Source organism: Phaeoacremonium minimum (assembly GCF_000392275.1).
Source record: "Phaeoacremonium minimum UCRPA7 unplaced genomic scaffold PA7_03_scaffold_447, whole genome shotgun sequence".
Taxonomy (NCBI): domain Eukaryota; kingdom Fungi; phylum Ascomycota; class Sordariomycetes; order Togniniales; family Togniniaceae; genus Phaeoacremonium; species Phaeoacremonium minimum.
Window position 1 is genome coordinate 61,236 of NW_006921349.1, and position 24,321 is coordinate 85,556.

The following is a 24,321-nucleotide window of genomic DNA, read 5'->3' on the forward strand; positions in this document are numbered from 1 at the left end:
TACAGTATTCTACAATGGCTGAGGCTATTACGGATAGGTTAGAGAAGGACAATATCCGAGTGGCTGCGGACGCACATAGTCAGAGCACCAGCGAGATGTCCTCCGGTTGGACAGCAGCATGGACAGCTGCAGAAGAGAAGAAACTGGTTCGAAAGTGGGTCGGCTATCCGTTAAGCAGGGGAATATGCAAAGCTGATCTTTGACTGGCAGGATTGATTCGATTGTGATGCCTATTTTGATGCTGGCGTTCTTCGCTTTGCAACTAGACCGCGCCAACATGTGAGTAGCCACACTCTGTGACATACACTTGGCAAAACTTTATAGCTAACGTTATTGTCTCAGTGGAAATGCCCTTACCGATAACTTCCTGAAAGACATCGATATCAGCCAGAACATGTTCAATGTTGGCCAACAATTGCTAAACGCGGGGATTGTGTTACTCGAGGTTTGTGATGCCGTCAATCCACCGAGAGATAAACGACACCAGTTGACCCCAATTTAGATTCCCAGTAATATAATTTTATACCGTTTGGGACCCAAGATATGGATCAGTGGTCAGATCTTCGCCTGGGGATTGGTGGCAACCTTCCAGGCTTTCCAGCACGGACTGCCAGCTTTCCTTGCGACAAGATTGCTACTTGGGTACGTTGTTAAAGCACGGGTTGCAAATTAGTGCTGATACTAACGTACTCTTAGAATGCTTGAGTCTGGTTTCATTCCCGGTGGTCTTTTTACCCTCTCGCTCTGGTACAAGGGGGGTGAATTGAGCAAACGGTTCGCCCTATACTTCATCGGCAATGGTCTTGCAACAGCAGCAGGCGGACTTCTTGCTTATGCAATGTAAGTAACTCCAGCCTATAGCAGACTTGAGTCTTGGTGCTGATATACTTTACCTTATTAGCCTTCACATGCGCGGTGTTGCTGGACTAGCAGGTTGGCAATGGCTCTTTATTGTAATTAACACTGGTCACCAAGTCAAAAATACTCACTAACCCATTTATAGCTCGAAGGAATCTTCACAATCCTTGCGGGAGTTGTCTTTGCTTGCCTCTTTCCAGGTAGCCCTTCTAATCCAGTCTCTCTTACCGGCATTCGGTACTTCAACGACCGTGAAGTCATGATCTTACAGCAGAGAATCGTTTTAGACGACCCATCAAAGGTATCCAAGAAGCAGCATATTGGACTCTCCGATATCATCAATACTGTCAGTTCAGAAATATCACACATAATTTCAAACGGCACTAACACTACCTAGTTGAAAAACGCGAAGCTCTGGTTCCACATCACCCTGACAACTGTTGGTCTTGCACCGACCACTGCGCTCTGGTCATATGCGCCAAGTATCGTTGCCTCCTTCGGGTATGACCGACTTGCCGCTAATGCCATGACTTCGATCGGCAATTGGATATCGGTCTTCCTCTTGATTGTAGCTGGAGTCGCTGCGTGAGTAATATCTCTTCAGTGCTACATTTTGTGGATCGACTTGCTGACTCTTGATGCTCCTAGCGATAAATGGGGTCGACGAGGTTTCATCGTTTTGATTGCTGTTACCATCGAGTTCATTTTCACCGTCGCATACAAGTGCCTCCCCGACAATTCGGGCGCAAGCCTGAAATTTGGAATATTGACTATGGCCTGTGCTACTTGCAGTTGGTGGCACGCTGTCAATGGATCGTGGCTGTCGATCAACGCTCGGTCTCCCGCAGAAAGATCTATTCGCATGGTGAGTTAAAAAATCAGGTTTTCGAGACTGGCTGCGATACTGATACTTGGCAGGCAATGTTTATCATGGCTGCAAACTGTGCAGGAATTGTTGGCGGTCAATTGTTCCGCTCAGATGATCTGCCGTACTACCATCGTGGGTGGAACATTGCCGTGTCCTTCATGTCCCTGTCGGTGGCTCTAGTAATTGGCCTTCTCATTCTGTATGTGGTAGCCAATCGACGGATGAAGAAGTCTGGCAATGTCGTGACAAGTTATAACGTATACACGGATGACAAAGGGCGAGATCCTGCGGTGCTGGAGCAAGCTTCAAATGACCAGACCCCGAAGCAGCAGCTGTACAACTTTTGAGAACACGTATGAGAGATAAATGTACAAGGCGCGAGAAATAGACATGATTGCATTGAGGGGCTAGTACAGGTTCAATACTACAATAGAGGTACTACAATAGAGGGCTGTATACAGGTGCGAATACTTCGTTGAACCATGCGTCAAAGTCCTGGCCCGACTCTAAGTCCATTGCGCCTTGAAATGGATCGATGACAGTGAGGGGGTCGAGTAGAAGGCCAGAGGTCTCTTGCGGAGTCATAGACAAGAACTTTGCCATGATCTCATGGCTCCCTATCATTTCATTGATCACAGCCCGCTGTCGAGACTCGACTGAGCCTCCCTGTCTCGCCGTTCGCATCAGTCGAACAACGAGATCTTCTTCTGCTGCCAAGATCGTGTCAATCAGGATAGCTCCCCGCTTCCCAATGGCATCAGACCGACGCCTTCGGAGCCTCTCTGCTGCTCTTATGATCATCTGGCGGTATCTATGGGCCGTGTCATCGGTGTGATCCGTCCGATGAAAAAGCTCCAAGCCAAGCACCATTGCTGCCGTGACGCAGAATGCTGAATGAGTCCAGATCGAGACGGAGTTCTCCGCCGTAGCGTACTCGTGTTCTCTGAGTATGGTTGTCGCAGCTGCAATGCATGTCGCCCTCGTTTTGGCAAAAGCTGGGCTCTGAAATGAATGAAATAGAACAGGCCGGTGTATCATGATGATCTTCTCGGCGGCGCTGATAGCTAACGTGCGCCTGGCTAGAGGGAGCCAGGGTAAGTCTGCGCCACCATCTGGGGGAGACTCGCGGAGGAGGAAGTCTGGAATCCGCTGGACATTGGACCTCATAGCCTTGTCAAAGGCAAGAATGTGTTCATAGATTTCCCCGATCGGCTTTCGAGCCTTCATTGTGCCGAGTCCGTCTAGTAAAGGAGGCACAAGAGCCGCCGAGTTGGCCAGCATCCTGACATAGGAGGAGCCTGTTGCGACCCGGTGATCCCTCTCAATCATGTCATGATCGTTGCAGTTTCGTGGCAAATCTGTTGTGTATTGGGATGGGTTGATAACTTGGTAGATTAGCTTTCGAAACTGCATTTTATGAAGTCTGGTTACTTACTGTATGTATCGGTAAATGGAATTTGGAAATGGTCTTGGATTACCAGCTGCAGCCACACGCGCTTGCCTGTCTCGACCTCGACACGCTCATACCAATTAACTGGTGGTTCATCCACAGCAATATCCGGCGTGAGCTCGGAGATCTTATGTAGGCCCAGACAATGAGCAATGCGGACGGCTGCTCCGACAAGTGTCGCGTTGAGATCACTTCGACCCAGATTATGAGCAATCCTTGTAGATATGACGATAGCTTGAATAGAGTAAAGGGATAGGTGCTCCAGGAAGTTTTCGTCATACAATATAGTGACGAAAGCTTGGAATTGTCTTTCTACTAGAGTCTCATCAAAGTCAACACCCAAAGCTCTTCGATGGTGGTCATTATTGAGCAATGTCCATAGCGAGACACTGCAGACTGACAGGTAGAGCGCCGTCCAAAGCGGATGGTCCACGGTGCCAAATTGCCATAACTGTTCGCATTTCTGCATAAAGGTTGGGGCGTGGAAAGCATTGTGATGCCAATGAATGTGTTTTAGATGAAACCCTAGGATCTTTCTTGCGGCCGCCTCTGGGAGTAGTAGCTCGGCATCGACACGTATGGGCATAGCCTGTCTGCCAATCCAAGTAGGGTCGCTATTGATTGAGGTCAGCTCGGAGTAGCGACGGTGCTGGTAGCAGCTACATGAGCGATGAGGATAGCAGGCCTCACTATGTCGGCCCCAGGCCAGGAACTCGACGGCTGTCAGAATGCTAGCATTGCCACTTTGGACATGGTCGACATCAGCATGACTTGCACTGAGGTCCGAGCTGATGCTCTGCGCCTGTTTCTCGCTATGAGACTCGGCAGGGTAGGTCGTCTGGGGCGAGAGCAATTGGTTTGCTTCGCCCTCGCCGGATTCTACGACACCAAACGGAAATCTTGGTGCTCCACTTTGGACAGAAACTGCAGATGTTGCGCCTTCGCGTTCGACCGAGTCGCCTTCAGTCTCTAAAAGACGGACCCGTCGCTCGACTTCGTCGATGGCCGCATGGAGCCCATCGCTCGAGCGCAAATGTTCAAGCAAATGACGAAGAAATTGCAGCTCGTCGCGGTGACTTGTAAGCGATTTGCTCACCCTGACCACCTCGCGTGTGCAGGGCTTAGACAGCCGCACACATCGCGAACAGGGGATCTGCTTGTCGCAGCGCACTTTTCGGCGAGAGCATTCTAGGACAATCAGCACTTGAGCCGCTAAGTTGAGGCAAAATCACAACCTTTACAGGCGGTCGGCTGCCGCTGTGAAATCCGGAGCGGCGACGGGGATGAGGGCGGTAGAGCTCGACGGAGGGACGCATCCATCTGGACGCTCGCTTACATCCCCGACGTCCTGTTCAAGTCGATCAAGTTCAAGAGACTGGGAGGCAATGATTGAGGCAGATTTACTGGAGTGTTTGCTGGCGATTCGCCTTGAGATAACGGTGCGCCCAGCAGAGCAAGCCATGATAAGACACCATCCACGCTAAAATTATAGCGTCTTCAGGTGTTATCCCAGGCACGAGTCGCGACCATTCAAAGGCAACGTCTGCTTCTCGTTGTCACGTAGAGCAGTGTACTTTGGACTTAAACATTCTGTATACCTTTCTAGCGATGAAGTGCTTTGAAGTAAGTGGTTGAGGAGACTTGCAAAGGGACGCATGAAAGCGAAAGTAATTGTCTCGAGACTCTGATAGTCGTCCAGGCACTGTGAAACATCAGCACGACATTTGGCTCTTGAAATGGGATCAGACTATAATGCACATCTACGACGTGAGTCTCTGCAGAGGCTGTTATGAAAGTGATAGTGGACGTAGGAGACAGCTAGAGCAGAGATCAGTATGGCCTGCAAACACACACAAGGCCGTCACAAGTTTTGCCACGACGAATATTTGGTCAGTTAACAACAGTAGTGAATACCATGGCTTCGAGTTTCTGAAAAGATGACCTTCACATCAACGTGGCCATACCATAGTGATGTAGTCGCATACCAGTGTTTGTTCATTCTACCAGACTTGCAGGTCGCTTTCCGCGACTTCAACAGCAAAGCATGGCATTGTGCTTGTGGATATCTCTCTTTTTCTCTATAACTGAAACTTGAATTGATCTAATGTCATCTATATAATTGCAGGCATATTCTATGAATACTGTTGCATGATAGTGCAGGCGCGCTTAATAGTCCACGGTCCTCTCCATCTATTGAGATCCTTCAATGATCGTTGAGTCAATTTCAACTCCAGAACTGGACCATGGCGTCCGCCAAAGCGGTAGTTCTCCAATACAGTCAACGGCACCTCGTAGCTCACACCTATAAAGATGTAGCTCGGCTTGCTAAGAAGGCCGTCGTCCTCAAGCTCCATGATGCAACCATCCAAATCGCGATGCGGTTCATGCGGAGCAATCGGAAGAAACTGTTTGCGAGAGCCAGGACTATGAGGATATCTCATCTCAATGGTCTCACTATTATGCGATGTAAGCTACAACTGTATTAGCACTTTGGCTTAGAAAGCGATCGCAATCCGGGCACCCCACGGTACAAACCCTGACAATCCGGTCTGCTTTCCTGTATTGGACAATGACAACAGGATGATTATATACCCTGTCAGGAAATGGCAGTTTCACACCATATCCACGACGGCGTATGTGGTATTTTGAGGGCAGCCACATAATCCTTCCAGTGCGATCATTGTCCCAAAGCTCTCGTCTCTGCGTAACTTTGTTGCGGACCAGCGTCCAGTCATAAGTCGAATTGCTGGCTTTCTTCATAGATGGGAGGTGTTCCGTCTGTAAAAGAAGCAAAAGACACGAATCACAGTCCTCGGCTATGGTGGCTACAGAGAGTTTCGAAGGTGTTGTGGTAGACGTTTTCCAATGTGTGATGCTTGAAGGATGGCCGTCTGGAACCTTTATGGTGAGAGTTGTCTATTCCAACTCTGCTCATGTTTCGATGAATTCCCTTCGTAAGAGTTGTTTCACAAAACAATAAGAAACTGGAGTCTTTGTTTCTATGATGTCTTATCATGGTGCAGAGTTGTCCAATTGATCATGAACAAAGCAGTTTCAGCCTCAAAACCACGAGCACTGTTGCAGCCCCTCCTGTGTTGCGACTTGCACGCTCAACATAATCACCCGCGGCGTTTTACTCGCTAATCAAGACGGAGCGTTTGGGTCCTTTGAGAAATAATACATGGGTGGCTACGCTTGGTCTGTTGTGTTGTTTACGATTCGATGCCGTCCAATCATGGGGTTAGGTCCAATAACCTCGATACAAGTGGCTTCTAAGATGCTAATCTCCATGCGAAAGCGCCGGTTATTGAAACTAGATGTTCTTTTCTTGAAAGTGATATTGTGTGGGGAGAGCCTCCTATCGCCAGAAGCTGAGTATGAGTTCAAAACTACTTCGGAGACGTGTTTGTTATCAAACCAGAGGATGGAGAGGGTGACTGCTCAACTACCTAGCTCAGTCAGAAGTAGTATCTAATTGACTAGATTCTGACTGTTGATATCAAGGTCTTGCGACACGCACTGTTCATGACGCTCTTGCAAAAGAAAAATAAATAGGCCGACTGTGTAAACACGGTGGTGCACTGCTGGCCATTTCATTGGCCTATATTAAGCATTAAATCAAGAATTAATTGTTCTGGGTGTTGGCGATGTTAACGCGGAATTTCTAACCACATACTTCAGAAATATTCGTCTTGGCACACGACTCTCTGTTGCTATTGGATATGCCTAGAAAGCAAGGGAACTGAGGTGCGGTACTTGGAGCGGTATTGTCGATTATCAAAGGACCCTTTCTCGGAGAGAACTAATGTGCCGTCTACAAAACATCCATAACGCTGTATGAGTAGAATGATCTATAGCCTCTATCTAGGATCTCTTAGCAATGTTTGGAGAAGAAGAGATTGACATCTATTTGGGCGTCTCATCGACCGGCGGCGATGCTTCCTTGTGCAACCCGTCACCAACTTCCACCGTTTCGTCCCAGCTCCAACCCATGCCGCCACGGCCCTTCTCAGTCAGCTCCCATTGCTTCAACTTGAAGGGTTCGTCTGAAGAACTTCTCTCTACGAAGTCATAGATTCGATAGTCGGCGTTGAAGTACCAGTTCCCTGTCACGGATTGGCGGAGAAAGCCGGAGTGCGATACAACAATGATTGCTTTCTCTGGGCGACTGTAGAGTTCCCCCAGACTGGATTGACCACGGGCAAGTAGGGCTTCCTTGTTATACGCATACTTGCTCCCTGCAGGCGATGTCTTGTCCGGGTAAACGGGATCCACTTGTGAGAAATCCACTTGAGGAAACTCTGCCTTCAGGGCATCAATGGAGGATCCAGTATCGCAAGGCTTGGCCGAGTTTTCTGACACAACATATCAGCAACTGTATCACGAAAAACAACTGAGAGTCGCCCAAAAAGACAATCTAAGTGAACACTTCCGAGAATGGATGCAAGTTTCGTTAGTTGAAGTATAGAGAAGGTAGTACCTTGCCAGCCAGCGTGAGCCTGAATTGGAACGCCCTTCTCAATCATCCAGTCAAGCGACAGTAAGGCTGTCTCTATCGTGCGTCTCATCGGACTCACGAGAATGAGACCAACGTCGAGCTCTTTGGGGAGCTTCTCCTGCAGGTTTTGCCGGAGTTCTTTACATTGGTTACGGCCAAGCTCAGACAGTTCAGGGTCATGTATACTATAATCTTGTACAATGTATTAGAGTGAGTCATAGATATAAGAATTGAAGCTACTTATGAGCTACGTTGTGCAATGCCTGGGCATGCCGGATGAGAATAGCTGTGGGAGGCATTGTTGCTTGCGAACGGTGGCGGGATAAGTCAAACACGGTAGAGAGCGAGATGCTAGAGAAATTCCAGGGAAGCAAACAGGACGATATCCAAAGGAGAAAGGGAAGTGCAAATGAGAGCGCGAAGAATAGGTTCAATCTATTGAGGGCTGGCATTCTAGGACGAGGTTGTTTCGCAGGGCTGATTTGGGGGGCTGAGTGTGACGCACAGCACTGTGGGGCGGGCGAGACCCAGCTACTGGACGGACAGTGACTGCGCTCCAAGGCACTGTCTGCTTCACTGTATTCATCCAAAATTCCAGTCGCGAATGGCATCGTTTGCATCAAGCTCGAGTGAAATGGTGCATCGAATTCCGACCGCTTGATACAGCCTCACCCTCATATTTCCGAGACTACAAGTCACCAACATGACAAGCGTCGATGAGCTCTTCAAGGTGTGTCCCAGTAAACATTGGAATCTTGCTTGCCTGCTAATTGTCCTCCCTAGAGCTCTGGTCTCCCAAGCAAGCGCAAGCTAGACCCGGTACGCGATCCTAGTAAGTGCTCACCACCGACCCGGAATCCCTCACCAGTCCCGATACTTGCGCTAATGTGCTGTAATCACTTCAGGCGAAATATATAAGTCTGCAAAACTCTCCACAAACGGGTCAAGCCGACATGCACACGTGGAGGACGACGGGCCCGAGGATGATGATATCGAAGCTGGGCCAGCCCCACCTCCTGAAGACGGCGAAGATGGCGACTATGGTCCGGAGTTACCACCAGATGATGAGGAGGGGCGGTTCTTTGGCGGAGGCATAACGGCGCAGGAGTCGGAGATTCTCGACTATGTTGACGGCCAGGATGAAGAGGACACTGCGCCGGAGAAGATCGACGGGCCGTGGCTGAGAAAGACCGCTCTCAAGTTTGAGCAGCACATCAACAAGAACGCACAGCTACGGGCAAAATACGAGAGCGAACCGCAAAAGTTCATACAGAGCGAAGCCGACCTCGATGCCGACATCAAGGGATTGTCCATCCTGGGCGAACATCCAGAACTGTATCCTGTCCTAGTAGAGCTGGGCACGGTAGGAAGTCTGGTTGGACTATTGGCACACGAGAACACAGATATTGCCATCTCGGCAGTAGAAATCATTGGCGAGCTTACGGACGAGGATGTCGCAGCGACGGATGAGCAATGGGATGCCTTGGTGGAGGCTCTGTTGGAAGCAGATTTGATCGGGCTGTTGGTTTCGAATTTCTCGAGGCTGAACGAGGCAGAAGATGAAGCGGACAGGAGTGGAGTCTACTATGCGCTCAGTGTGATTGAAAATCTGTGCTCGCGGTCTACGACATCAGAACAGATCGGGAAGGATGAGAAACTACTGGAATGGCTGCTTCAGAGGATCCAGAAGGACGAGAAGCCTGTCACCCAGAACAAGCAGTATGCTGCGGAGATACTCGCAATTCTAGTACAATCATCAGCGGCAAATCGGCAGAAACTCGCGAGCTTGGATGCCGCGGATATCATGCTTCAGCTCGTGGCAGCTTACAGAAAACGGGACCCTGAGAAAGGTGGCGAGGAGGAAGAGTACATGGAGAATCTCTTCGAAGCTCTTACCTGTATTGTTGACGAACCCGAAGGAAAAGCGAAATTTATTGATGCAGAGGGAGTTGAATTGTGTCTAATCATGCTCAAGGAGGGCAAACTAAGCAAGGCAGCTGCACTCAGACTTCTAGATCATGCTGTGGGAGGTCGGAATGGCGCAGACATGTGCCAAAAGCTGGTGGACGCCGGTGGTCTGAAGACAACTTTCACGATGTTTATGAAGACCAAGGACAACCAATCGACGGAGCATCTAGTTGGAATATTCTCCTGGATGCTGAGGCTTTTGCCCGGAAACTCGCCTGAACGGATACGAACGCTTGCTAAGTTCGTTGAGAAGGATTACGAGAAGACCGAAAAGCTTGTCAAACTACGGAGAGACTACGTAGCACGCCTCTCCTTTGTCGAAGAGCAAATCGTGAAAGAGCAGAAGGGGATGGACGGTGAAGACAAGGAAGTGATGGCGGACGAGTGGTTTTCAAGGAGGTTAGATGCTGGGCTCTTCACCCTACAGACCATCGATGTGATTCTGGCGTGGCTGATTGCAGAGGATGACGGGGCAGGGAAGAAGATCAAGTCATTACTAGCAGATCGTGATGAGACATTTGGGGTCATCAAGACTACTATACAGGAGCAACTTGAAGGCATAGACCCGGATACGGAAGATGGCAAGGAAACTCGAGAAATCCTGACGACTCTGGTCGACTTCTTGTAATCAAATGTGTAGTCAATAGCGTGTATAATCAATCGAAAAGGGCCGCTAGCCTAGTCTTTTCAAAAGCCTCTGCAGTACACTCGCGTTCTATGCTGTACAAATATGCCGGCTGGTCAGTCCTGACCTGCCTCCTCACCATCAGTAATGAGCTCATCCTTGCCGAATACCACATTCACAATAGTCGTCCTCTAGCATCGACCGCACAAACTTTAGTTCCTTATGCCTCTGCGGGAGGAACAGGCTTGACATCGAAAACGGCGCTCAACAGATCCTTGATAACCTTGTCTTGGTTCTTCTTTCCTGCGGTCTGGATCTCCTTGATCTTGGCGTCTGCCTCCTTGTTTGCCTCCTCCTCGGCTTCCTTATTTCCTGCAGTGTGCTATGGCCTGTTAGTATAGCTGTCTTGTGAGAGAATAGTCGGCAGGGTGGCCCTGGACGGTGGTAGCCCGTACCTCGGACTCGAACTTCTTGAATTCATCTTCCTTCTGTGACTTGTACGCCTCTATCTCCTTCTTAGCCTCATCTCGAGCCTCTCTGACCTTCTTCGTCCGGTCTGCGATCAAGTTAGAAGACTGACTTCGAGGATACTATCGGCGGCTGTGAGCGTACATTCTCGAGCTGGCGGGTCGTGATGTTAGCTTGCGTGTCTAGCATGGCAATTTGACAGAGTGAGGGTGCGGTACCTTTCTGGACGATCTTTGAAGCTTCCCTTTCGGCCTATATATACTCTCGTCAGCGTTGCTCACCTCTCAGGATGTTGCTTGTCATTAGCAGGGAGTGGCTCACGTCAAGAAGGGTCTGGATGCCCGCCGAGTTCTGGGCCGACTATTGTCAAGGTTAGCTTGCCCATCCTCGTCATCAACCCGAAGCATGACGACTTGCCATCTTGTTGCACTAGACGCAAGGTCTTGAGCTGGCGACGAAAAATGTGGTAGAGGGAGAGGGAGTCTCAATTGATTCTTCGCGGTGGGCGGCCTCGAGGTTCGGTGCTTCGTGAGGTAATGGGATTGGAGGTGGTTGAGGCTATTACTAGCGCACGAGCAAGCGGGACAAGCTCCAAGCAGTCCAGATGCTAGGAAGCCAAGCTCCATCATCTTGCAGCTGCCCGGCGGGCGGTAAGAGCCGGCAGTATCCCTGCCTGCCGGTAGTACAGCGAAATGTCCGCGATGCGATTATGCACTGATACCAGCTTCGACGAGGTGCATCTGCAGTTTCTTGCCAATTGTTGACCCACGAGCATTTCATTATCCTAGAATGACAATAGGACGCTGATACAAACACCATCTCAATCACTTCAACGTTCCCTAGGACTAGAGCGACAACTGCTCGCTCCTCGGATCATCTCGCTGGCACGATGGCCTCCCGAGGCGCAAAGCTCACCCTCACGGCAACTTCGCTGCTTGCCGTGGGCACCATCGCAATGGTGCACTTCCAACAGAAGACTGAGAAAGAGGTACTCTTACTCCAAGCCCAAGCCTAACCACCCATTCATTACCTTCGCAATTTGGCTGACAAGCGTCTTCCCAGGCAATGCATGCAGGCGTTATCCGAGATATGGAGCAGCAGCGGCTCAAGCGCGAACGGCAACTAGACTTTGATATGCAGCGAGCCCTAGAAGCAGAGTACAAGCAAACCCAGAGCGTGAGGAATACTTTATCAGAGATGGATGACAAGAACACGGCTGGCAGGTAGCATCTGCGCGATTGGATGGGGTGCTCGATATGGCTTGAACTACGAATCAGCGTGTTGCTGATGGGGGATCCATCGTTCAAACGGTGCAAATCACATATACAGGCGACAAAAGCAGACGCCTGGTTGGAATATCCGGTGTCGGTTGGAGCATTCGTCCTGTGCAATGTTCCTTGTAGATCTCATGTACTATAAAACATATTCTCACTTCAAAATACCACTGATTTTGCATTCTTCATTCATTTTTTATATCTAGTGATACATACAGGCAGGTAAGCTGCTCATCTTTTCCCCGCTGGGTCGGACACTTGCAGACCTGCCCTGATGTTGCTCTAATGATCAAATTTTTGGCCAGTCTCGCTATACCTTTGATCGTCAATGGTAGTACACGCAGATAAGAAAGTGTCTCGTCTCAGGATGAGAAGTCAAGTGGAATATATCAAGCTGCCCTGGCAGGAAAACGCCGCCCTCCATGCAAATCAAACCAAACCAGGAACCCTACCAGCCGCATCTTCATAAACTCTGTGTCTTCTTTCTACTCGACTGAAATTTGTATGAGGCGCAAACGCCAAATATTAGCGAATGGATACACCAGAACGATCGGTGAACATCCTCGAGGCGATGTTCATGGCAGCCAGTTCCTGGAAGAGCAGCTTGGCAGCATACGGAATGTGAACCTGAGCAATCTTTGTCTTGTTCTTGCAGGGACGGCATTCGAATGATTGTTTCGTGAGGTTGCTATGGTCATGTTAGCATCTGTGTTGAGTCAAGGAATTAGCATAACTTACGCAATCGGAGTCATAAGTCCACAAATCTCGCAAATGTGAACTCGGAAGGCATCCGACACCTCAAACAGTCTCTCCTTTAGGAAGGCAGCAGCACCATGAGCGATCATACAATCACGCTCCATCTCTCCGAAACGGAGACCACCATCTCTCGCACGACCCTCTACAGGCTGTCGCGTCATGATTTGGACGGGACCACGAGCTCGGGCATGAATCTTATCGTCCACCATGTGTCGCAGACGCTGATAGTAGGTAGGACCGAAGAAAACCTGGGCTCGCAGTTTACGACCAGTATGACCATGGTACATGATCTCGAATCCACGTGACTGATATCCGTGTTGTCTCAGGAGGGTGGACACAGAGTCGACCGTAACTTCGGTGAACGGAGTTGCATCACCTTCCATGCCTTTCAGGGTTGAGACCTTGGACAGAAGACACTCGATCAGATGGGCGATGGTCATACGTGACGGAATGGCGTGGGGGTTGATGATGATATCGGGGGTGATTCCTTCGCGAGTGAAGGGCATATCCTCTGTACGGTAAGTGACACCAATAGTACCCTTCTGACCGTGACGAGATGCAAATTTATCACCGATTTGTGGAATCTTCGTCGTGCGCACTCGGACCTTGACGTATCGGAGACCATCTTGGTTCGTCGTAACCACCACAGAGTCAACGATACCGCTCTCGGTAGACCTCAGAGGTGTGGATGCGTCACGCTTCACATGTTGCTGCGTACGTTGCCCCAACTCCTGTGCGTCGGGGTTGATTGGCGCCGTCTTGCCGATAATGATGTCCTCACCGGAAACTCTCACACCAGGAGCAATAATGCCATCATCATCAAGCTTATCGTAAGTGCCGTGTTTCAGCCGAAGTGTGTCGCTTCTATACGGTTTCTCAAAAGACTCGACGAGGTTGATACCAACCCGTTTCTCAGAGTCGGTGTAGGAACGGAAGAACAGACTTCGGAAAAGACCACGGTCGATGCTGCTCTGGTTCATAATGACGGAATCTTCCTGGTTGTAACCAGAGTAACAAGCGATGGCCACAATAGCATTCTGTCCGGCTGGCAGCTCACGGAACTTAAGGAACTCCATGGACCGAGTTGTGGCCAGTGGTTTCTGAGGGTAGTAGAGAATGTTCGCCATTGTATCCATTCGGCGGGAATAATTGGTGAGGAAGAAGCCCATGGCTTGCTTACCCATGGCAGACTGGTAGGTATTACGCGGCGACTAGTTGGGTGTTAGTATGAAGCATAGAGCGAAATCAGGAAACAAAACCTACCTGATTGTGATCGGGGAAGGGAATAATACTGGCGCAGATTCCCAACAACATGCTGGGGTGGATCTCGCAGTGTGTATACATGTGAGTCGTGGGGTTGATCTTAGTCTTGACACGCGCGTTGAGATCTTCGTGACCGGCATCTGGAAGATCGTAGCCAGCTTTTTGAAGCCGGTAGGTTTCAAGGTCCTCGGGGCTCATGCAAATCATTGCCGTTTCCTCTTCTTCTGCATCAAGATATTCGATAACACCTGAATGTTCAAGACCGTCCCAGCCAAAGAAGGCAGGGTCATCTTTGGCGAGACCTTGATCTTGCTCAAGCCTTGAGATGTGTTCCTTGGTGAGTACCAGAGATCCTTTAGGCAGGCCGGTATCCGCGTTGTCCTCTTGCTCGACCACGAAGAGAGGTCTCATGACTCGACCAGCATCGGAAAAGATCTTGAACTCACGGTCACGGATATCTCTGACGAGCGAGACCTCAGAACTAATGACACCCTTACGTCGAAGGTTCTGGACCAGGCTGACAAGATGCTTGGGGTCGGAGTGTACACCCACCCATGTTCCGTTTACAAAAATCTTGGTCGCGTGCGGGTGTCTGAGAGGATCATATTCTTCCAGGACTTCCATGTTCCGCGCGATCATGAACTCGATGATTGGATCAGCCGGCGTACCGTTACTGACGTAACACATCAACGAGAGATTCTTCACCAAACCGCAGGCCTGACCTTCTGGCGTCTCTGCCGGGCAGACCAGGCCCCAATGAGTATTGTGGAGCTGGCGGGGCTTCGCCAGTTTGCCGTCTCGTCCAATAGGCGTATTCGTCCGTCGCAAATGTGACAAGGTAGACGCGAAGGTATATCTGTTCAAGACTTGAGAAACACCAGCAGTCGAGCTCATAGCCTTCTTCTGGTCACCCCAGTTTCCGGTAGCCAAAGAGTACTTCAGACCGCCGGTAAGAGTCGAGGGACGAATACCCAACGTCAGGTCAAACATCTTGTTCTCCTGTACGCAACGCTTCAGGTACGCCATCATATCTTGCGTAAGTTTTCGAACGATATTGCGGAAAAGTTTAGCGAGGAGAGGCCCGGCCAAATCCAACCGCTTCTTGCCAAAATGGTCTCGATCATCCGTCTCGCGTCGGCCAAGGGCACACTGGAGGAGTTTGTGGACCATGTAGCCGAGGAAGAAGGCCTTGCGAGTTTCGCAGCCTTCTGATTGAGAGATGTGTGGAAGCATCTCCTTCTGGAGGATATCCTTGGCCGATCGAATACGATCCCTTCGGTTAACGCTGTGCGTGTTATTGCCACGCTTTCCGATGAAGTCCAACGCCACCTCGCGGTCCTGAATGCAGAAAGCTTCCTCAACACAAGGGCGGAGCATCTCCAACATCTGGCTGTCGTTTCTGTCGTAGCAGATATGGTTGAGGATATCTTCGTCTGACACGATACCCAGAGCACGAAAAACGATACCAATAGGGATATCGGCCTTGATGTAGGGTAGAGTAGCATGTATAGTCTGACCGTAGCCGCCTCGCGCCGCTTCGCCCTTTGCCTTGAGCTTAAGCTGAAGCGAAGATATCAGCCGGGAACCCTTCTCTAAAGCGCTGCGGATCTCAGCAACATATGAGTCTGGGCTAGGCTGGGCTTTCTTGAAAACTTGGACGATGTTGGCGGCGGAGCGCTCCTGAGCAATGAGAACCTTCTCGCTTCCGTTGATGACAAAGTAGCCACCTTGGTCATACGGACACTCGTTCAGAACGAACAAACCATCATCATCCTCATCCTTGAGGTGACAAATCTTGGATTTGACCATCACGGGGATCTTTCCGATGAACACCATGTCTCTCAGCTGCTCGTTGGACTTGTCCTTATCGTTCAGACCGGCACCCGTCTCTGCCTCCTCCTCCTCCCACACGATCCGTGTGGGGGGCTTGTTCGTCGCATGATATTCGGCGAGTTGCTCTTCGTCAAGTTCGTTCAAGGGAATATCCTCTTCGACGGCAATGGAGACCTTCTTGGTGAGCTTGACGTATATAGGACAAGAGTACGTTAGGTTTCGATCACGACACTCGTACGGCAGTAGCGCCTTGACGCTGCCATCGTTCTCTGTGATGGTCGGGCGTGTAACTAGCATGTGCCCGAACTTGATTTCGTAACGTCGAAGCTGGATCGCACGGTCATCGGCAGAGGGTGGATTATTCTGGTCGAGGGTGAGATGCGAATACTCATCAATCAAGCTCTGAATTCCGGTCTGGGTGAACTCGTCGAAAGAGTCAATCTGCTGGGACACAAGGCCCTTCTTTTCGAAATACGAGGAGATGACAGTCCAGCAATCCTCGGGCGTGATGCCCTCGTCAGCTTCGCCGTAATCCTCCTCGTACTCATAGCCCTCCTCGTAGTCCGCCATCTTGTCGCGCTCAGTATATCCTCCTACAAACGCAATCGACGGTCAGAAGTATCGAAGCGATAGAGGTGCTCGTCGTTATGAGCAGAGGTGTCGCTTGTTGGGAAGCGTCGGCGAAAGGTCGTGGGAGAAGTGAGTTGACGGTGATTAGAAATTGCCACACAGGAGCTGCGCGACCGCATCCACTCTCCAGGCGCGCAAGTTCTCAGCGCATCCAAGAATGACGCACAGAAGCAGTGCGATCTCGAAAACAGTGAAGCGCAGCCAGAAGGGAGGATGCGCACTTCGAGGCGAAGCGGCAGGTGGATGGGGAACGAAAGGGAGTGTGATTGTTTGGGGATCGTGCTCCACGCCTCCTTCAGAAAGCGCTTGGAGTTTTTTGTCCTTGCAGGCCCTCCTAGGAGGCTGAAAGCAGGTCCGCGAGCTGGACTGCGCTAAGCCTATATCATCTTAGCGGCTACAGGAAGTCACGGGCTTCTGCCAGAGAAGTCTTTATTCTGGCCGTTTGCTGCCTAACAACTCGGCGCACGGACCATTTTGAAGATGCCCGTAGTCTGCTACCTAACTGGATCTTCTGACAGCGATCGAGAACAAAGAATACCTGATTGTCTTCGATGGCAAATCGGCGTCTCATTTCTTATCTTTCACGACCGTGTAGTCAGTCATCTGTAATCATCACGCCTTTACTTTACTCGCCCAACCCGGTATCTTCTGTTCATCGATCCAACTCCTGTTGATTATTATTGCGTGCCAGATCCTCCAAACATTTCTAGCACAAAGCTTTTCTTGACAAGTTGAGATTAGTCCTCAATTACCAACGCGACTGCTTGATCAGTGACCTTCAAATCACCTAGTTGATACTCCAACAGCCTGACCATCTCATGCTACTCCTGGTATATTCGCAGACTTGCAATGTACTCACTCTCACGTTCGATTCTATCTCGCTTGGGAGAAGGAGGCGAAACCCTACTTTCGTCTAGCCGGGAGCTCGACGCCGTCATCATATGTTTGCCCTCAATCTCTTCGGTGCAGCTCAATGCAGTCGCAGTCTCGCTCTATCCCATATCCCAGGTTTTTCTTCTCTTTCGGCCCAGGTTCCGGATCTCCAGGGGTGACATCGTCCCTTACAGTCGGGTTTCTCTGCCTGCACAACGGCCCATAGGGCCTCTGCCACTGGAGCGCCCCAGGCTAGCCGCCCCTCCAGGTGGGCTGATTGGTGGGCACCCGGAGGTCTACCACCGTTATTGCCTCTTCTGAATACACTCACGTCCCAATTTCCGGAACTCGTGACAAGCGTCTGAGTTAGTTTAGTTTCTCGTCTCATAGCCATCGATGTATATAGGAAGGGGATTTTCACGGAGCACAGGGCTAGTGGCTCTGCTCACCGGCGCCCTCTTCATCAAGCTTTGAATAGTCAACATGCGTGCAACATTTATTCCCTGCCTTGGAATAGGAGCTCTCTTGTCTCTGGGTGCCTTGGCAGCTTCAGGCACTGGGAAGTCAACCAGATATTGGGATTGCTGCAAGCCATCTTGTGCGTGGCCCGATAAGGCAGCATGGACGCATCCTGTTTATACCTGTGATGCGAGCGACAACCCGCTCTCTGACTACAACACTAAGTCGGGTTGTGATGGCGGAACTGCCTATACTTGTACCAATCAGTCTCCGTGGGCTGTCAATGACCTCGTTTCCTATGGCTTTGCGGCCACAGCGATCAGCGGTGGGAGCGAGGCCAGTTGGTGTTGTGCATGCTATGCGTAAGATGTGCTCATCTTGATATTGAATCTTTTCTGACGATTCTTGAAGTGTCACATTCACCTCCGGCAAGGCCAAGGGCAAGATCATGCTTATTCAGTCCGTCAATACCGGCGGTGATCTTGGCGACAACCAGTTCGACTTGCAAATCCCAGGTGGTGGCCTCGGCATCTTTGACGGCTGCACATCGGAATTTGGCGGTATTGGTGGAGCCCGCTATGGAGGTATATCGAATCGATCTGAGTGCGCATCGATGCCGGCGAAGCTTCAGGCTGGCTGCTACTGGCGGTTTGACTGGTTCCAGAATGCCGATAATCCGAACCACCAGTTTACCCAAGTTCAATGTCCTACGGAGCTGACAGCGCGAACGGGATGTAAGCGAAACGACGACTCAAGCTTCCCTGCGTGGACCATGCCTTCCGTCACAACATGGAAGGTACCAACTCCAACCGAGACCGCTGCTGCATATGACCAATGTGACAGCTTGACTTGGGACGTGGCAAAGGCGGTATGTTATAATCCCCAAGAAGTCTGACCATCACTAACAGCAACATAGTGTCCTGCTGGTTACTATTGCAAATATGTGACAGATTGTACGTTGATGTTTCCACACTTGTCCGTCTCCAAAGCCATTCCTTTGACTAAACGCAAGATAGATTATTGGCAATGCACACAAGGTTCTTCTCCGAGTTCCTCGACTGTTTCCACACCGGGAGGCGGCGGCGCCCCTTCTAGCGCTGGAACCTCGCCATCATCGACTTCTTCGAGCCGTACTAGTGCGGTGGCTTCTACCACAACAGCTGTCGGAGGCGGAGGATCGCAGACTAAGTACGGCCAGTGTGGTGGTTCTGGATGGAGTGGCCCAACGGCCTGTGTAGCGGGCACCGTTTGCTCGACATCGAACCCGTACTACGCTCAATGCCTATGAGATGTTGACTCAAAGACCGAGACTGAATTGTTGTACATAGTGTCATCCCTAGACTAGGTTAATTTCTGGAACTATTACGTTAGCTTGCGGTATTCGACACATCTCACCCATTTCAGCAAAGGCTATTACATGACACAGCCTATTAGCATCGGTAGTCCGAGGACACCGGATTACAATGAATTGACTCAGATCTGCTGCCTTGATTATGTCATTTCTGACGTTAAGCCTCATTTGCAAAGACGGGAAATAGGCTAAGGAAATAAAAGAGGCTTCAAGGCGGTTTCAAGGATCGCGCGGACTCCGAACTTTGAGATTCTGAGTAGCGTTGTCCAAGTGTCAAAATAAACCTGAATGACGGAGCTTCCGAGTTTACTCGATCGTGGAATCCAAATCGGGGGCGTAAGATTATGGTAGGCAATCAATACTTCGTACGCTCTAACTGTGGACATGAGACAGATTTCTATCTAGGCCCAAATAGGAGACTATCGGGTCATCTTCCCCCATCCGGTCTCAACGAACCATCAGTCAACTAGTCCGTAGAAACGCAAGATACTCTAGACGGTAGAACTTCGCGCTGCCACGAGATTGACGAGTAAATGTGTCTCAAAGTGAGTGGCTGCAGATGAGTTCAGCTGAGCCGCAGCAAAGCTTATCTCCCCAAAAACGTCCTTTCAGCAGACCAATGTGCAGTTTTGGCTGGCTGACAGCTGTACATACATGCCCGGTCAGCTTCCGCATTGGCTGGCCTTATAAACGGCTTTCGCCAATACAGGGGACTTTTGTACAAAAGGCTGGTCGAGACCCGTTTGACCCCAGTCAAGTGGTCCATTGTGTTTCCATCCACTTGCTCCAAATCGCGGCTCGTTTGGACATTGGAATTTTAGGTTAGTCAAACCAAAAAAGAGGTTCATAAATCAAAATTTTCAGAGACAATTCTTCTCGGTTCTTCATTTCTAGAGAAAGAATTTCTTTCTATTAGTTGTCGTTCCACGATCCAAATTTTCGACGAGTTTCAAAAAGACTACGACAATAATTACATCCATACCTCGAGTATTACGCGAATTTACCACAAACATAACGAGAAGGAATTTGGGCATACACGTCAATCAGATCTCCTTTTTTTTTAATAAAAAAAAAGCCATTCAGCACTCTGAAAACAATGTTACACTCGAAACTTCCAAAGTCGACCATTATCGGCATAATACTCGGGGTTGGAGTCTTCATTATCCTCTGTATCTGCCTCCTGTTGGCTGTTATAGAACGTCGTCGAGGGATCTCACGCCGGATTGCAACTGTCACGGAGAAAGTTAAAGCAGGAGACACAGACTCGGTTTGAAGATAACACTATGGATTCGTCACTGCAGTTGTGGCCCTTCGCAGCCCAACTATCGCCGTCCTCATTCAATCCGAATGAAAGCGGAAAGTCCTAAAGCATCCAATCCAAGGTCGATCCTCTACGACAGTCTGTGTCAACGGATCTATGACTATGATGCGAGAAGCATCCATTTGATGATTTCTTACCCAACCCATTGTGGTTTTCCCACACGTGATGGGATCGTCGATGGACCGGTTAGTCAATCTGAGACGATTTGAAGGCTACAATCCCAATACTTCACACCGCCTGCCTTGGACGGCGTGAGAGTGTTCGTGAACCAAAGTAGCTGGAACAACTAGGTTGCTGCGATGAGTGTTAGCAAAATTAGGCCGTGTATCCAAAGTACTGGGACGGTCCAACCAGAAAATGATGTTCCTTGTAGTCTCATACCTCTTAATTAGACTGGAATAGGGTAGCCAGAAGTATTGCAACGACAATTGCCAGAACAGCTATCAAATATGAAGAAATCCCGAACCCTGCTGACACATCGTGACATACCACCGAGTAAATGACTGCAGTTAGTAGTGTAAGAATAATCGTAAATCCCACAACTGCTAAGAGTGCATGCCAGTTCAGACCTTCGACGATGTGTATTCCCCAGCCAATTGCTGGCTGGGCTGATCCTGTATATTCGAGCTTGGTATTGAGCTTCTTAGGTATTCTGTTCACCCAAAAGTCGTTCAGATGGATACCAGGCTCGAAAAGCTCGTGCAAATAGGGAACGCGCAATGCTGGCTCAATCAAGTCCGAAGGACATGGATGATAATGATAGTTTCGTTTTATGACCTCTTTTTGCGGAGGTAAGCGGGGGTCGCCCAGAAGAACAGGGATGGGTTCTGTCCTGACAGGAACAAGTTCAAGCTAGGAACGGTTAACATCAACGGAATCGTATCACTCATGAGGTCATTTAGGTACTCACACGCACGAAATTGCCGTCTTTTGGAATGTAAAAGAGGCTATCGCCAATCCACCAGAAACACCACTCTAGTCGACACAAGTTGAGGAACCCCAATAGTGATCTTTCAATAGTCTCCCACAAAGCATCAACTGAGCGCACAAACTGCAGGATGCTCTCAGGAATTTGAGGATGCAATCTTCGCTTGCATCTCATTGCCTTATAAGTGCGTCGAATGTCTTGGAAAAGGACCTGGTCGTCGGATCCCGGAGCTAATATGAGCTGTTCAAGCTCAAGTGTACGGCTTCCATTGACACAGAGCAGTAGATGGCGAGTTTCATAGCGAACTTCACGCTCATCTGTGCTTGAACCGTCGCCTTTCCATGCCGTCCACGCCGCGACTGCTGGCGCAAACGTTGAAGATGTTACGATACTCGACGCTTCCGTGAGATTGCCGGCACTGGAGTTTGAACTATTTACCGAAGGCTGTTTTGAGCTGGGAGAGCTGCTGGTTTCTGAGCCCGATTCATTCCTCCTTCGGGATAAAGCGTCGGCTTGAGCTGCGCATCGCCTCAGATCTGCCTCTAGGCTTTTGGCTTTATCATGATCTTGTATATCCGCATACATTGCCTTGCCACAACCCTATAAAACTTCACCGTTAGTTTTCAAAATTTTTAATACCTTCTCAAAGACTTACGCATGTCCAAGTGATTCTGGTATGATTTGGCGGAACCCGCGGTCTGAATAATTTGAGAAGCAGCGCCGTTATCGGCAACGCCAAACCGTGAGGAAGCATCGACTTGAAACACCTCAAAGCCCTTTCCACAGAGAATTCCAAGTTTGACTTCAAAGGTAGTACTGATGCTACTTTTGGTTTGTTCGCTATGTGCCTTGGCTTTGGCTTTGGGCTAGGATAAATAAATGACTTCAAATTATTCCGAAATTTCAAAAACGCGTGCGAGGTGACCATGAAGTTCGTGACAAGGTGCAGGTTACGCAGCCTACTCCAATTCTCGTCTTCTTCTTCATCAGAGCTGGACCCATTCAGACCTATATCTACCAGCAGCTGGTCTTCGGCGGGCTCCTGTGTCTTAGCGACCTTTGTTGAATCTGAGCCGTGCAATTGATGTTTGAGATATCTCACGACTCGTTCTTGTCGTAGAGGATCTTTACCAGATAGCTCTCTCAAGGTCATAAACTTACTGGAAATTCGAGGATCGAATGCCGAGAGCAGCATGTGACTAATGACACGAGATTTGACTCTCACCAGCTGTGAAGCTTCTTTTTCCAAGGGTGTGATGACCTCGGATGCTAGATCCTTCCCGTATTCTCTCAGAAGCCTTGAGACATTTCTCTCTAACTTATACAGTGGCAATTTTTGTGCTCCATCTGTAAGAAGCGGTAACAAGGCTTTATCCTTGAGCAGAACAGAGACGAAGTCTTTGATAGCATTTGTCGTGTCTGAGTTCAAGGATCCAGATGTGAGTGATGTCTGTGATGTCAAGCTTGACAAATCTTCCCACGATGTGATGGACTGTATATCTGAACCATCACTATCGTCTTCGAGTTTGGCCCTTGCATCGGACTGAGCCTCTTGGACCTCAATAAAAGAATTTTCTGGATTGGAATCGAAGTTCCACTCGTCTGCCAGCTCTGCATCGCGTTTCCCCGTATTGATATGCTCTGTATATATTGCGAATTCGCCTTGGTATCCGCTGTCGCCATCGCAGAGTGCGTTTACACAGTATACATCAATCGCAGTCGACAAAGGGCCCCAACCGCAAATATGCTGCAAAGGATGTAAATAAACCTAGAAGTTTATTGGGAAAGGCAATCATACACAATACCAACAACTCCCAGTTGTTCTAGATTTGCTCGATGCATCTGCGTAAGTAGGCTCAAAGTAGCATTCGGAGCAGCGTAAGTGACCCATAGAGACGCCTGAAACTGATCGTTTTTCGTTTATACCTGCCTCCAGAGGATTGGTGCTTCAACGATGTATCAGCTAGGCGTCGTGAACTGTTGCTTGACATCAAGGTGAAGGTCGGACAGGATGTCCCGTTTGTCAAGGCGCCGGTCTAGCAAGTGATACTTCTCTATACTCCTCTACTTTGAGTAGTGGGAACACTCAATTAAGGCCTTCAAATCTCGAGATATTACCTACACCGGGTTCTTCCCACAAAAAGCGAAGTGACGAGAAGAGAGTGCTCTTCAGCTGCCGAAAATGTCCGCCTAACTATGCAGCCTTGCCATACTCTCCAGCAGTTGAATGATTGGCTCAAAGACCCCACTCTAACCTGTCAAATGATCAATCCAATTACCTATGACTCCGAATTCGCCGTCTTCTCGCAGCCAGTCACCATTCTTCGCGTTCTTCCAACTGACTCCATTATGTTATCCGTCTGCAATGATTTGTACAAGATGTGTACCGAATGCGTGTGTAGGTCAATCCTATGAAGTACTTCGGTTAGATTGAACTGTATGTATGCTCTGGTTAATGGAATAAGAGTTGGTAATACGAGTTTACGGGTATATCAATATAATATCGTAGTGGTAGTGTTGATCAATTCTATCATATCGAATCAGAGAGATCGCGAGAAGAAAAGTCCAGACGATACAAGAGATGATGACTGAGGCTGCCTCATTGAACTGTTGCTTCATTTATATGCAATGGCATCCTTGAAGACACAAGGAGATTCTAGAACCCTGCTCATTCAGCAACGTAGCACTCTGTTGGGCAAGAAGCCGCGAAGCGCGGGGCCGAGGACGGGACTAAAGTGCTGAATAATCCAAGATCCGCCGGCGAACCTCCCGAAATTTCGGCGATGGCACCGGAGCACCTCTTATATAAAGCCCATCATCGATCCAAAGATACGGCTGGTCAGAACGTAACCATAAACAGCACGTATGGTAACACTTTTGCACGGCTTGAAAAGGAGG

General features: G+C 49.4%; 4 protein-coding genes across 4 annotated transcripts; 2 read left to right on the forward strand and 2 right to left on the reverse strand.

Annotated features, from left to right (window-relative positions):
* Positions 1-226: 226 nt before the first annotated feature.
* Positions 227-2,073, forward strand: UCRPA7_5964 (putative alternative sulfate transporter protein; the record flags this gene model as incomplete). Its single annotated transcript, XM_007918507.1, has 9 exons — positions 227-279; positions 343-445; positions 503-642; positions 697-840; positions 902-953; positions 1,004-1,204; positions 1,256-1,443; positions 1,507-1,723; positions 1,777-2,073. The coding sequence occupies 9 exons, from the start codon at positions 227-229 to the stop codon at positions 2,071-2,073; spliced, it is 1,395 nt and encodes a 464-aa protein (XP_007916698.1).
* A 6,304-nt stretch (positions 2,074-8,377) lies between these two features.
* UCRPA7_5965 (putative duf1716 domain-containing protein) lies at positions 8,378-10,270 on the forward strand (the record flags this gene model as incomplete). Its single annotated transcript, XM_007918508.1, has 3 exons — positions 8,378-8,404; positions 8,458-8,506; positions 8,580-10,270. The coding sequence occupies 3 exons, from the start codon at positions 8,378-8,380 to the stop codon at positions 10,268-10,270; spliced, it is 1,767 nt and encodes a 588-aa protein (XP_007916699.1).
* A 217-nt stretch (positions 10,271-10,487) lies between these two features.
* On the reverse strand, positions 10,488-11,686 carry UCRPA7_5966 (putative vacuolar atpase protein; the record flags this gene model as incomplete). Its single annotated transcript, XM_007918509.1, has 6 exons — positions 10,488-10,649; positions 10,723-10,823; positions 10,880-10,888; positions 10,954-10,987; positions 11,057-11,095; positions 11,651-11,686. 6 exons carry the CDS (start codon positions 11,684-11,686, stop codon positions 10,488-10,490), a joined length of 381 nt encoding a protein of 126 aa, XP_007916700.1.
* Positions 11,687-12,534: 848 nt separating this feature from the next.
* UCRPA7_5967 (putative dna-directed rna polymerase ii subunit rpb2 protein) lies at positions 12,535-16,431 on the reverse strand (the record flags this gene model as incomplete). The annotated part of the gene is made up of 3 exons (XM_007918510.1): positions 12,535-12,697; positions 12,748-13,976; positions 14,029-16,431. The coding sequence occupies 3 exons, from the start codon at positions 16,429-16,431 to the stop codon at positions 12,535-12,537; spliced, it is 3,795 nt and encodes a 1,264-aa protein (XP_007916701.1).
* Between the last annotated feature and the right edge of the window lie 7,890 nt (positions 16,432-24,321).